The 12,581-nt window shown below is 49.5% G+C and overlaps 1 protein-coding gene across 2 annotated transcripts; it reads right to left on the reverse strand.

Annotated features, from left to right (window-relative positions):
- Nucleotides 1-3,579: 3,579 nt before the first annotated feature.
- LOC142912422 (beta-1,4-galactosyltransferase galt-1-like) lies at nucleotides 3,580-12,581 on the reverse strand. Of its 2 annotated transcripts, none has more exons than XM_076060616.1 (4): nucleotides 11,872-12,581; nucleotides 8,498-8,655; nucleotides 6,737-6,944; nucleotides 3,580-5,227 (listed from the first exon to the last, which is right to left on the reverse strand). In XM_076060616.1, exon 4 carries the CDS (start codon nucleotides 5,117-5,119, stop codon nucleotides 3,962-3,964), a length of 1,158 nt encoding a protein of 385 aa, XP_075916731.1. In that variant the 5' UTR covers nucleotides 5,120-5,227; nucleotides 6,737-6,944; nucleotides 8,498-8,655; nucleotides 11,872-12,581; the 3' UTR covers nucleotides 3,580-3,961. The 2 variants fall into 2 exon arrangements, with proteins under 2 accessions (XP_075916731.1, XP_075916732.1); XM_076060617.1 differs by having other exon boundaries at nucleotides 11,857-12,581.

Raw genomic sequence — 12,581 nt, forward strand, 5'->3', positions numbered from 1 at the left:
AGAACAAGGGGAGTACATTTCAACTCCACTCACTCACACGCTCACTCACCCTCATGCAGAACAAGGGGAGTACACGCCAACCCCACCCAAAAAAGCACACGAGTCTGGAATCGATCCCAGACACATTCTGGTGCACCACTGTGCCCCCAATAGAGCGTGATTCAATTATTTCTGTCAATATGTAGCGTTTTCGGATGCACCTCATGTAACTCCTGAACCCCGTTAAATTGGTTGCATTGGATTGTTGCAGCCAACTCTCTGGGAACCAGTTCCTTCAACAAAGTGCGGGCTTGCGTGTGGCGGTGTGAGTGTCTGGAAACAACTGGAATTGGACTCTGCAATGCCTGTAATGTGAAGGTTTCTGGTCTTTTTCACAAATGTCCAGCAGGGGCGGATCAAGTTACAACAAGCAATACAATTTTGTTAGGAGTACAAAATAGAAAAAAGTAATGCAAGTCACTAAAAATGTACGACTATAAATATAGTATCTAAGTACAAATTAAATGAGTACATACATGCCTGCCGATGTATCAATACCGAACGCAAGCTAGGGCAAGGCAGTAAAACACCAACAAAACAGTCCCAGACCACACCAAGACAACACGCAGTCATTTAATTAAATGTTCTGATCTGTGTTCTGACTTTAATGCTTCCTAACTTGTATTCTCCTGCAAGAGATGATGACATTCTAACTTGCAACGTTCATCAGCTAGCTGAGACCAGGCCAATGTGGCTTTGAATGGTGTCCTAGATGGACACCCACCACCGGAGTGGAAAATCTTACAGATGTCAAGCATATGGTCAACGGGCAGATCACCTCAACGGTAGGTCCTGGTGTCAAGGACATGGGCTTGCATTCGGTGTTCTGTTACTATATAGTCCAGCAGATGTCCCTGCTTGGACCCAGTGTGCATCCATGATGCTGTGTGGATGCGCCGATGCCGGAACAGCGTGTTGGTAAGCCCAATGTGCTGCATAGAAGTCTAGCAGCCTCCTACCATTGTTATTGAGCTGTTCTGGCCGATGCCTTCCAATCACTCTGGCCCAGGTGCCAGTGTCATGACCCACTCAGGCATTAAAGTCACCCGACAGGATGACTCCATCCCAAGGGGCGACTTTAGCTAGTACTTGTGACAGGTCATAGAAGGCATCTGACTCACCGGCCTTGCCTCCATCCCTCCACTGGTGTTAATAGTCGGTGGAGGCGTAAGCAACCACCATTACCATTCCTCGTGTTTTGTTTATGGGAAGGCCAGACCATAGAAGCCTGGGACTTACAGTTTGCTAAACCTCAGCGCCATGCTCCCACACCTGTTGTATATATGCCTCTTCCAAAAAACTGTTAGTGTAATATTGTCTATTTTTTATATCATGGCTCCTTGGACACAAATATACGTTCCCTGCATGCTGAAGCTTGGGAAAACCAGATGACGAAGCCAAAACAGCACTATGAGAAACGGGTAAACATAATACAAGAGACATTGATCAGATGGGCATGATGAGAATAACCAGAGCTGAGGAGGGCCTTAAAGCCGTCGAATATTTCGCTTCTCAGGAATAAACCTAACTCATGTAGCAAAAGGTGAAACGTTAATGAAAGGCCATAAAGGAATAACTCTTCCAAGGAGTGACTCAGGGAATTTCTGAGAGAGCAAGGGAGGACCCATGGCAAAACACCATAAACTCACTGCACCCGAGTGCAAACACAGGACAAAGAGACGAGAATGTCCCTTGCTGTTTCACTCTCTGAATTAACAAACCCGAGTGCCTGGAAAGTTGAAACGTAAAATTGCCAACCGCTGCATGTGAATATTGTTAAACGTCACGATTTTAAATGTTAACTTTTGTGAACGGATACATTGTTACATGACAATACAGAAGGTTTTGACTACGACTAGTTGCATGTTTTATTAACATCCACTTATCAATATGTAATCAGCGTCTCCGACATGGGTTAAACTTCAGTTGTATTTATTCTCAAGTTGCAGTACAGCACGTGTCTCCCTGCGCGGCTGGCTTCTCTCTTGCTCCCGGGACGGCGGCGCACGCTTTGCCTCCCGCCGCCGTGGCACTCACTCCTTCTCCGCCTCGCCGCTGGCTGACGGCGTGTCGGAGAGAGGGGAGGCTCAGCTGGTGGAGCCCGCCACGTGGCCGATGGGTGGTAGCGCAGGTGGTGACGACGTTCGGACCCAGGCTCTTCACACCGACGACCCAGAGTCCTCTGCTGCTTCTGCTTATATCCCTCTCGGCGGTGCTAAGCTCCGCCTCTAGCCACGCCCCTCTCGGAACATTTTAGAGGGCTCTCGAGGCTTCCCGCTAGCTCTACCCATTTACCTTTCACCCAGATGGGATCCCCCTTACTGATTGGATGTGAGACAACATAGCACGTGTCTGCAATAACCCCCCGGTCGTCCTGTAGGTGGCGCACTCTCATTACAAATACATAAGTGCCATGATATCTGGGTTAAGCATATAAACTTGTTAACGATTTATGGAAGTTTTGTATTGACGTATTCTACCAAAGAATCATCCCTAAGATAAACACGTACAAATTACATATATTCTCCACTCTCACTCACTCTTCTCACCATCCTCCTGTCACTCACCCTTCTCACGCTCACTCACCCTTCTGTCACTTTTTTCCTGTCACTCACCCTTCTCCTCACTCTCACCATTCTCACTGTCACCCTTCTCACTCTCACTCACCCTTCTCACTCTCACTCACCCTTCTCCTCACTCTCACCATTCTCAATCACCCTTCTCCTCACTCACTCTCACCCTTCTCCTCACTCTCACTCACCCTTCTCCTGTTACCTGTCTCCTCACCCATCTCCCTCAGGGCAGCAGCGGCCCGAGCACGGCTCTGCCTCAGGGCAGCATCGGGGGGCGTACATGTTTGGGAGGGGCTCATCTCTGCTTGGATGGTTGCTCGCGGTCACGTGACACACTTAAACCAATCCGGGGGCGTACATGTTTGGGGGGGGGGGCGCACCTCTGGTTGGCTGCTTGCTCGGGATCACGTGACGCACTTAAACCAATCCGGGGGCGTTAATCACAGTCACAGAATGACAGGACAGATCTGTGATATTATATATGTAGATAAAGAATGGTAATAGCATTTTGCTGTATATGTTTAAAACTGGTTTGCAAGATTGATAATACGTGATAATGATGATTTCTGCTGAATAATCCATCGCGAAACTATCTAATGCAACAATTCAGAAATGTCAACTCCATGTATTGTTTAGGAATACATTAACATGGCTTTATAATTTAAAATGAGTTGTATGTATCAACAGCTGGTGTTGATACATATTCAAATACACAACTATATACATTTGGATGTATAAATATATTCCTACTGAATCTATTATGTTTAATGTGAGTCTTTACTAGCTCATTTGGCCCAAAACACACCTGTCATTCAAATTATCACTCAAATTAAAAGTTTAATATCGTATGTACATTTTTTTTATCACCACAGGATTTACTTTTTAAAATCCTGCCACCATCCTCTGGGATTTGACTATCCTCCGTGGACACGAGTCATGAAAACAATAAGCTCATTAGAGACTGGTAGAACATGCACACTGAACATTTATTTAAATCAATTTGTGCCACATTTTAAATGTTTTAACCTGAAAACATTTCGAGTGGTACTCCCAAAAGCAATAGAAATAATTAGGATTGGTTTAAAATAAACCAATGTTAACTTCCCTAGCTTCCATAAGACATACCAATACAACCCCTATTGTGCCCTGGTGGATTCAAATGCAGAAAAACATGAAGATAAATTTTAACTGTAAACGCAATCATAAGATTAGCAAATAAATATGTCCCATACATTGACCACATTCGCAAACGGAAAACTCACAAACACCGGTGTTTAACTCAAATTGCAAGACCGCAAAAAACGCAAGATGACAATCAACGCCACCGCCGCCACCGCCGCCCGTTGTGCCTACTCATTCCAGAAGACCCTGTTGAGGACCTTGTTGACATTTCTGATCAGAGTGGCATTGTATCTCCACAGCGTGAGGTCCACGACCAGCGAGTCGAGCGGCAGGTCGGGCTGCTTGGGCGATCGGTAGTGGTGCATGATCGCGATGTCTCCTGGCACCGTCTGCGAGATGCCCAGCGCGTTGAGCGTACTGTGCACCGACGTCTGCAGCACCGCGCGTGGGTTCAGGATCATCTTGGTCGGGTTGAAGACCTCCGGCAGGTTTGGCTCCCGTCTAATGTGGCGCATGATGTTGACGCCCGGGATGGCGTTCCACGCCTGGAACTTCGACCGAAACTCTTCCGATACCGTGTAGGGAAACACGTGGTTTTCGAATGTGTAAATGTCGGCGCCGTACTTGTCGTTCAAGTACCGCATGAGGTCCTTCCATTTTGTGTGCTTCAAAGGGATGATCACTTCGTCGATGTCCGTGAGGACCAGGTAGCGCGTGCTGTACATGTGCCGAGACACGCAGTCGTTCAGCGCCGCTATCTGGCCATAGTAGTGCAGCTCGCCTGGGTGCTCGGGGTAGTGCCACCCTCTGGACACCCGCACGTAGTCCGTGATGGGCCACTGAACGACCTCGACGAGGCCGGTCTTGATGTAGTAGAGGAGCACTTTGTTCAGCTCAGAGCTGCAGCTTGTGTTGTATACCGTCATGCGGCCCGCACCCAAGATGCGGTACATTTCGATCGCCTGCACGAACTGCAGGACGTTGCCGTAGTTCCCGAAGAGCGTGGAGATGCAGACGCTGAATTCCTGTGTGAAGGTGGGGGGCATGTAGAGCCGATTTCGCACGGGCATGAAGACCCACTCGGCCTCCTCCTCGTCCGGTATTGTGCGCATGCGCTGGACGGACACGTGTCCCGGCTCGCAGTCCAGCGGCTCCGTGCACAGGAAGTCGGCCGTGCCGTACGGGAAGTCAAAGTGATCCGAGTGGACGTAGGCGCTGGCGGTGACCGTCAGGATCTCCGAGTGCCCTCGGCAGCAGAAGTGGCAGGAGAGCACGTCCGGCTCATACCGGTTGGCGATGCCGATGATGCGTGTGCTCTGACCGGCCTCGCGCTGGTCGTGGTACGCCGACACCAAGAATATCTTGGTGTCGCGCACGCGCATCATCGACGTGTTCTGCAGCGCTCCCCGTTGCCCGCACAGCGTCACGCGGTCGATCTTATCAGAAGCAGACCCCGGCTTTGGCCTGAAGACGGACGAGTTAACCTGGATAACCTGGATATAAGCATGCGTTAAATGTATTACTAAACAATACGCTCCCAGCAGCACTGAGCCTGCAGCTGTCAGAACGGTGAAATAGTTTTTTTTATTTCTCTCAATTTCAACAGATGATCTAAATAGTCGTGGTCAATAATAATTCGTTTTACACAAACATCAACATATTTCTTTGGTGTTATTTTAGTCTTAATACTGGCCAATACTAATGATAAAATCTATTGAAATTGAGAGAAATACAAAATATTGTCAACCAATTACACAGCCACCACCACAACCAGAGCCGCAACCACCACCACCACAGCCACCACCACCACAACCACCACAACCAGAGCCACCACCACGACAGCCACCACCACAGCCACCACCACAACCACCACCACCACAGCCACCACCACAGCCACCACAACCACCACTACCACAGCCACCACCACAGCCACCACCACAACCACCACCACAGCCACCACCACAACCACCACCACAGCCACCACCACAGCCACCAACACAGCCACCACCACCACAGCTACCACCACCACAACCAGAGCCACAACCACCACCACCACAGCCACCACAACCACCACCACAGCCACCACCACAGCCACCACAACCACCACCACAGCCACCACCAGAGCCACAACCACCACCACAGCCACCACCACCACAACCACCACAACCACCACCATAGCCTCCACAACCACCACCACTACAACCACCACAACCACAGCCACCACCACAGCCACCACAACCACCACCACAGCCACCACAACCACTACAACCACCACTACCACAACCACCACCATAGCCTCCACAACCACCACCACTACAACCACCACAACCACAGCCACCACCACAGCCACCACAACCACCACCACAGCCACCACAACCACTACAACCACCACTACCACAACCACCACCATAGCCACCACAACCACCACCACTACAAGCACCACCACAACCACCACTACCACAACCACAAACACCACCACCACAACCACTACAACCACCACCACAACCACCACCATAGCCACCACTAACACGACCCCAGGCCGCCACCACCGCACCTGCCAGTCGAGGGCGCTGTGCTCCTGCTGCTGCTGTTCCTCTCCGTAGAAGCGCCACTTCGCGTCGCCCTTCGGCTCGCACGCGAAGCTCAATGCAACCCGCGGGCACCGGCGGCAGCAGCAGCACAGAGGGCAGCAGCAGTAGCAGAGGGCAGCAGAAGCAGAGGGCAGCAGTAGCAACAGAGGGCAGCAGTACAGAGGGCAGCAGCAGCAGAGGGCAGCAACAGTAGCATGCGCTTACGGAAATAATTCCATGAAGATAGCTGCAACTCAACTGCGTTCAATTAAGATCGCATTGAAATCACGCAGTTGCCTCTAAACGAGCAAAAGGCGAAAACGACCCGAGGCAAGGCCACTGGGCAACGGAAACCACGTGGCATTAAGAGGGCAAAGGTGCAGCCCTGCAGTGCCGATGTTTACCGCACACCGCACCCCCCCCCTCCCGTACCCGCAGCTCCTCCGTACGCAGGCTGCACGAAGGGACGGTGCCCGACCGCTGTGGCCCAGGCGTCGTGCCGCGCGTGGCCCGGGTGGCCGCCCGTGGCACCGCGGGGGGGTCCGGTCGGCGTGCCCGGCACGGAGTGGCAGCTCGCCGCCGCTCCGATACCGCACGTGTGGCAGCGAGCGGCGGCCCCCCCCGGGGTGCCCGGCGAGGACTGGACGGGGGGTGAGGGTGAGTTAGGCAGCGATTAGAACAAATCACGACGGACGACGTACGCATGTCAAACTTCTTATGCACCTTCTTGGTTCTTTCGGTAAAGTCACCACCACGTAGAAGGGAAACAATAAAATAATAAAAATATAAAACTTTAAAATTCTCACGACGTTTCGACTGCAAGACAAGCAATCATCATCAGGTGTAAAAACCACAGCAAGACATTTTTTTTTTAAAAGTGGCGGGTTTTTTTTAACGTTAGCACCACGGAGAGCGATTTGGCAGTTATTCAGATGGACAAGTCCATCTATGTTCGGAAAAGAGGGGGGAGACGAAAATGATGGATGCGGTCTGAAAGCCACCGTAAGCGTGAACAATCAATTAAGACCCGGAATGGTTTATCAAATCCTTCCAATGATTGCTAAGCCAGAATTCCTTCCTCTCGGTTGAAATTGTCTCTGTGTTTGTATATGTGGATAGCCTCATAAACGAATCTCTCATGGTAGCCAGATGGCTTACAGAGAACCTCTGCAAGCCATCAGGCTACCATGAGAGATTCTCCCGTTTCGGTCTTAGGAGGAGGGATAATTGCGATGTCATCACCCGAGAGCCAATCAGGTGCCAAGGGTTGCGCAATTCAGCCACTGGCACGCTGGCACCCGGGCTCGGATCTTGGTAGCCTCTTCCATCTCCTCCTCCTCAACCTGTAAAAACCCTCCACAGCTACCACTGTTAGCTAACTATTGTAACTCTCAAATGCAACTTTCATCAAGCCCCCCAAGTGTGAAGTGCAGTCTCCAACCTCGTATTCTCCACCATCTCTGGCTTCCTCGATTCCAGTGCCGTGAAGGGAAAATTTGCCCGAAATGCGGCCGATCAGCGTTGACTTTTTTTTCCACATTTTGTCAACATGTTGCCAAAGATGTCCCTTAAAGGCTTAACGGACGTTCGGGGCAAGTGCAGTGCGAGCAACTACGAGGCCGGCAAAGCACACGGAGGAGGTGGGGAAGCCAGACCCACGCCCGACCGCCTTCTCCCCAGTGGCGATGTTTATACATCGCACCAGGTGCTCATTGGATAGACCTCAGGAAAAGCCCGGGACCGTTTCAGATAATCGTCACCTGGCGTTGGCCGTAAGTGGGAATCAAACCCCGGTGGGTCGTAGGCGGGTTTGTGGTGCAGCGCATCAACCACTGTGCCACCGCTCCCCTAAACCATGGCACTGCTGCAGTGGCAAGATGTTAACTACCTCGCCTGGAGTACAATAGGTCGTGGGGTTTGATCCAGACCCCCGACGCCTGCATATTTTTGGAGTTTTCAACGTCCTCCCCCGTGGTCACGTGGATTTCTCTGGGTCATCCAGTTTCTACCTCCACGTTTTAGAACCGACGTGCATTTGGAGTATTTGGCTGCTGGAAATGTCCACGCGATAAGCCGCTTCGTTGAGCAAATCATTTGTGGCCAGGTCGCTTCTGAAAAGAGAGTCAAGTAGCTCGGTGGGCCTCACATGGTACAATAAATAGTTTAATGGTAAAGAGCGGCTGCACCTCTCACCTGCACCATGGCCACGTCGTGGTGCAGAGCAGACAGCATGTACTCGCACGGGGTCAAGTCCTTGATCTCGCTGACGCGAAAGACGATGTATTCGAAGACCTCCTCACGAGGGGCGATGGGACGGTCGGCGGGGCGCCCCTCCGTCCCGCGCAAGCGCACTGCGCGCACACAAAGACGCCCGCCGCTGGTACAGACCTCCACGTACCCGTTTGGTCAAGCGTTGTTACGGTCGAGAGCACCTATGCAGGTCGGAGCAGGTGCGTGGTTGTGGGTTTTGGGCGCCACTGTGGTGAGAAGTTAACTACCTCGCCTGGTATATATCGAAGGTCATGCGTTTCATCCCAACCCTGACAACACCTGCTGTATATTTGGAGTCAGCGAGGTTTTCTCTTCCCATGGGTCGAGTGGATTTCCCCCCCCCCCCCCCCCCCTCCAGGTCCTTCGATAAGCCACTTCGTTGCGTTACCTACCATTTGTGGGGAGGTCGCTTCTGAAAGAGCAGTATAGTAAGTGGGCCTTACCCGCAACCTAAACAATTGTTTAAAATAGTTTCTAGCTGGTTCAGCTACCTTCATCCTCCCCAGTGCTGATTTAATCATCTTTTTTACTAACACACCGCACCAGGTAACTTCACTTGAAGGCAGTCTACCTACACGAAAACCAGAATGAGTTGGGATACAAGGCCACCACCGACGACGTTGTCTGTAGCCAGGAATCAAATCTAGCTCGCGGGGTTCCGAGCTGCACACATTTCTCAACTCTGCAAGCCAAAAATTGAGATTCATTTATTTCCTGCCAGAAGCTGTATTAAATATTCTTGTTTCTTTCGGTAAAGTCACGTAGAACGGAAATAATAAAAATAAAACATAAAATAAAAATGAAATTTATTTTATTTTTATTTAAATAAAATATAAATGAAATTTATTTTATATGTATTTTATTTTATTATGTCTTAGCTGTATTAAAACCAACCAATAGCCTGTCATCCATAAGCCATATGCCTGCAGGTATTGAATGTTTATGGGTATCAACATCACAAATCCCTATCATCACCGTCGCAAAGAAGTTCTCCATTGTGCCAATTTAATCCAGACAGGTGCCGTTGGCCCAGATCTGTGAACGAAGGCAAAAATGAATCTGGAACATTTCCAAATTAACTGTTTTGGGGCCTCTTCTTTGGTTCTTTCGGTAAAGTCACCACGTAGAATGAGAATAAAATAATAAATTGATAAAATAAAATAACACAATAATATTCTCACGGCGTTTCGGCCACAACACAAGTGGCCTTCATCAGGTGAAGGGGTCGAGACTGTCTGGTAGGACAGCGCTGGAGTGTTTTGGGGCCGTCCAGAAATGACGTCACGCACCTGGGGGGGGGGGGGGTCAGACATTTGTGACGACGTGTGACGACTGGGGGGGGGGGGGAGTTTGATAAATGTGACGTCACATCAAAATGCGCAACTTTAAATATAGACAACACGTTCCACTTAATTAGACTTTTTAATGTTTTCTCCTACAAGATCAGAGTGCAGCGGCACATTAAATACGCACTACAATGACAACAATAGTTTAAAGCGATTTGAAGTGTGTTTTATTTTGGCGGGGGGGAGGGGGCAGAGCTTTGTGACGTCATATTTGAGGGCGGGGGGGGGTCAAAAAAATTGTTCAGAATCGCGTGACGTCATTTATGGACGGCCCCTTAAGCGGCACCCTGCCGGGCTTTTTGGCCGGGGTCACGCGCCGTCTATGACCAGCCGCATCTCATTGCCCTGTGACTACCGACCCGGCTTCAACACTTGATTTTTGCGCGCAGCGTTTTAATACGTTGTTTTTGTGTGGAATTATTTGCTGGTTTATTCCAGAATGTTTCTGTTACGCGTCGTCGCTTTAAGATGTTCTGTGTTCAAATTTTGTTTGTTGCGGTTGCACCCCGACTTAAGATGCTCGCATGGCTCACAGGACTATACCTAATAAATGAAACTTGAACACGCGCACGCACCGAAACCACGAACTTGTTCAGGTCAACGGGGTTAATCGCGCGTTCGTGTTGGCATAGCTGTCAACCCCTTATCAGTGCCCCTAGATTGTTACAGATCGATTCAAACCCTTATTGGTCACCCCCTGCCCTTATAAATATCAACGTTTAGACAACGAGGTCCCGTCGCAAGGGAGAAACGCAAACAGACGGACGAAACAATGTGTGCCCGTATTGAAACGGCTGTGCACCCAATAACCTTCGTTGAAAAATACTTGAAACCACTGCGACCCAGAATCAGCAAGAACAACCTCAGAACATTCGTGATTAAGCGGGTGACGAGTTGAAGAACTTTGCCCCAGCACAGCTAGAGGCGCCGGCCATAAATGACGTCGCGCGATTTTGGACGATTTTTGCCACCCCCCCCCCCCCCCAAAAAAAATATATAAAACACGCTTCAAATCTCTTTAAACTATTATCATTGTAGTGCGTATTTAATGTGGCGCTGCACTCCGATGTTGAAGGTGAAAACATTTATTAACAAGTCTATTTGATTAAGTAGAACGTTTCGATTTAAAGCTTTCGTGACTGCAGGGATTCATCTTATTGGCTCTTTCGGTAAAGTCACGTAGAATGGAAATAAAATAATAAAAATAAAACATAATAAAATAACATTTTATTTTATTAAAAAAATAATAAAACATTATTCAATTTTCTTAACAATAAAATGTTATTGCTTTATTTTTATTATTTTATTTCCATTCTATGTGACTTTACCGAAAGAACCAAGAAGATAAGTAGAACGTGTTCTCTATATTTAAAGTTGCGAATTTTCATGTGACGTCACATTTCTCAACTCCCCACCGCCCCTCGTCACACATCGTCACAAATGTCTGACCCCCACGTGACGCATCAATGGCTGTCATTTTAAACATTTCTGGGCAATTCCCACTGAGATTAAGGACTCTCTTACAAATCCAGGTTAATTGAAAACACAAAAGTACATACAGCAATCCAATACAATCATGATTTAATTTAGTTGTTTTCATTTTTTTTTACCTACGTGACGTTACCGAAAAAAACCAAAGACTATCTTGTCGTTTGAGCATCTTAACACCTCCTGTTTGATTGCCCTGAAAAGGGTCAAACCCCTCCTTAATACCCCCCCACACATTGACCCCACGACACCCACACCAATCTGTCCAGAAGGCGACAACGTCGCCGACACGTTCACCTCCTCCTGGCAAACTTTCCCCAGCCCCAAGGCCTCCTCCTGCTGCTGCTGCTGCCCGAGCGAGTCGCCTGTTAGGACGACTCAAGCGGCTTCATTAAACCCTTAACCCGCAGCTTCGGGGTGTCCACAGTCATCCCGTGAACCACCCACCCCCCAGTGCGTAACCTTTCGCCAAGACGACGGTGGAGTCGTCCGTGTTGATGTCACAGAGGATGCCCTCGTAGCGGATGCCCGCCATGGAGAGCAAGCTCATCCTGACGCCCATGCAGGCCGCCCAAGTGGCCATGGTCGCCGGCTCTGGCTACGGGCGACGAGAGGGGCTGGTGGGGCCGCCTTGGTGGGGCCGGGCAGGAGGAGGGGGGGGAGGGGGGAACTTGGCCCGGATCGTGAGACGACGACGATGATGATGGTGGTGGTGTTGGTGGTGTTGATGGTGGTGGTGTTGATGATGGTGGTGGTGTTGGTGGTGTTGTTGATGATGGTGTTGATGATGGTGGTGTTGATGATGATGGTGGTGTTGATGATGGTGATGATGGTGATGTTGATGATGGTGGTGGTGTTGATGATGATGGTGATGATGATGGTGGTGTTGATGATGGTGGTGTTTATGATGATGATGGTGTTGTTGATGGTGATGTTGATGGTGTTGATGATGATGGTGGTGTTGTTGATGGTGTTAATGATGGTGGTGTTTATGATGATGATGGTGTTGATGATGATGGTGGTGTTGATGATGATGATGGTGTTGATGATGATGGTGTTGATGATGATGGTGTTGATGATGATGGTGGTGATGATGATGATGGCAACAACCCACCGCGTGGCCCCCACGTGTTCACGGACACGCCACTGGCACTGCAATGCACTCTGGGTAG

The sequence above is a fragment of the Petromyzon marinus genome, unplaced genomic scaffold (genome assembly GCF_048934315.1).
Source record: "Petromyzon marinus isolate PM22_M1 ecotype Great Lakes invasive population unplaced genomic scaffold, UKy_Petmar_22M1.pri1.0 PM_G_Scaffold_20, whole genome shotgun sequence".
Classification (NCBI taxonomy): domain Eukaryota; kingdom Metazoa; phylum Chordata; class Hyperoartia; order Petromyzontiformes; family Petromyzontidae; genus Petromyzon; species Petromyzon marinus.

Bases quoted from the DNA above. Each gene is read 5' to 3' on its own strand.
- LOC142912422 (XM_076060616.1), bottom strand. From the start codon at position 5,119: ATGATGCGCGTGCGCGACACCAAGATATTCTTGGTGTCGGCGTACCAC.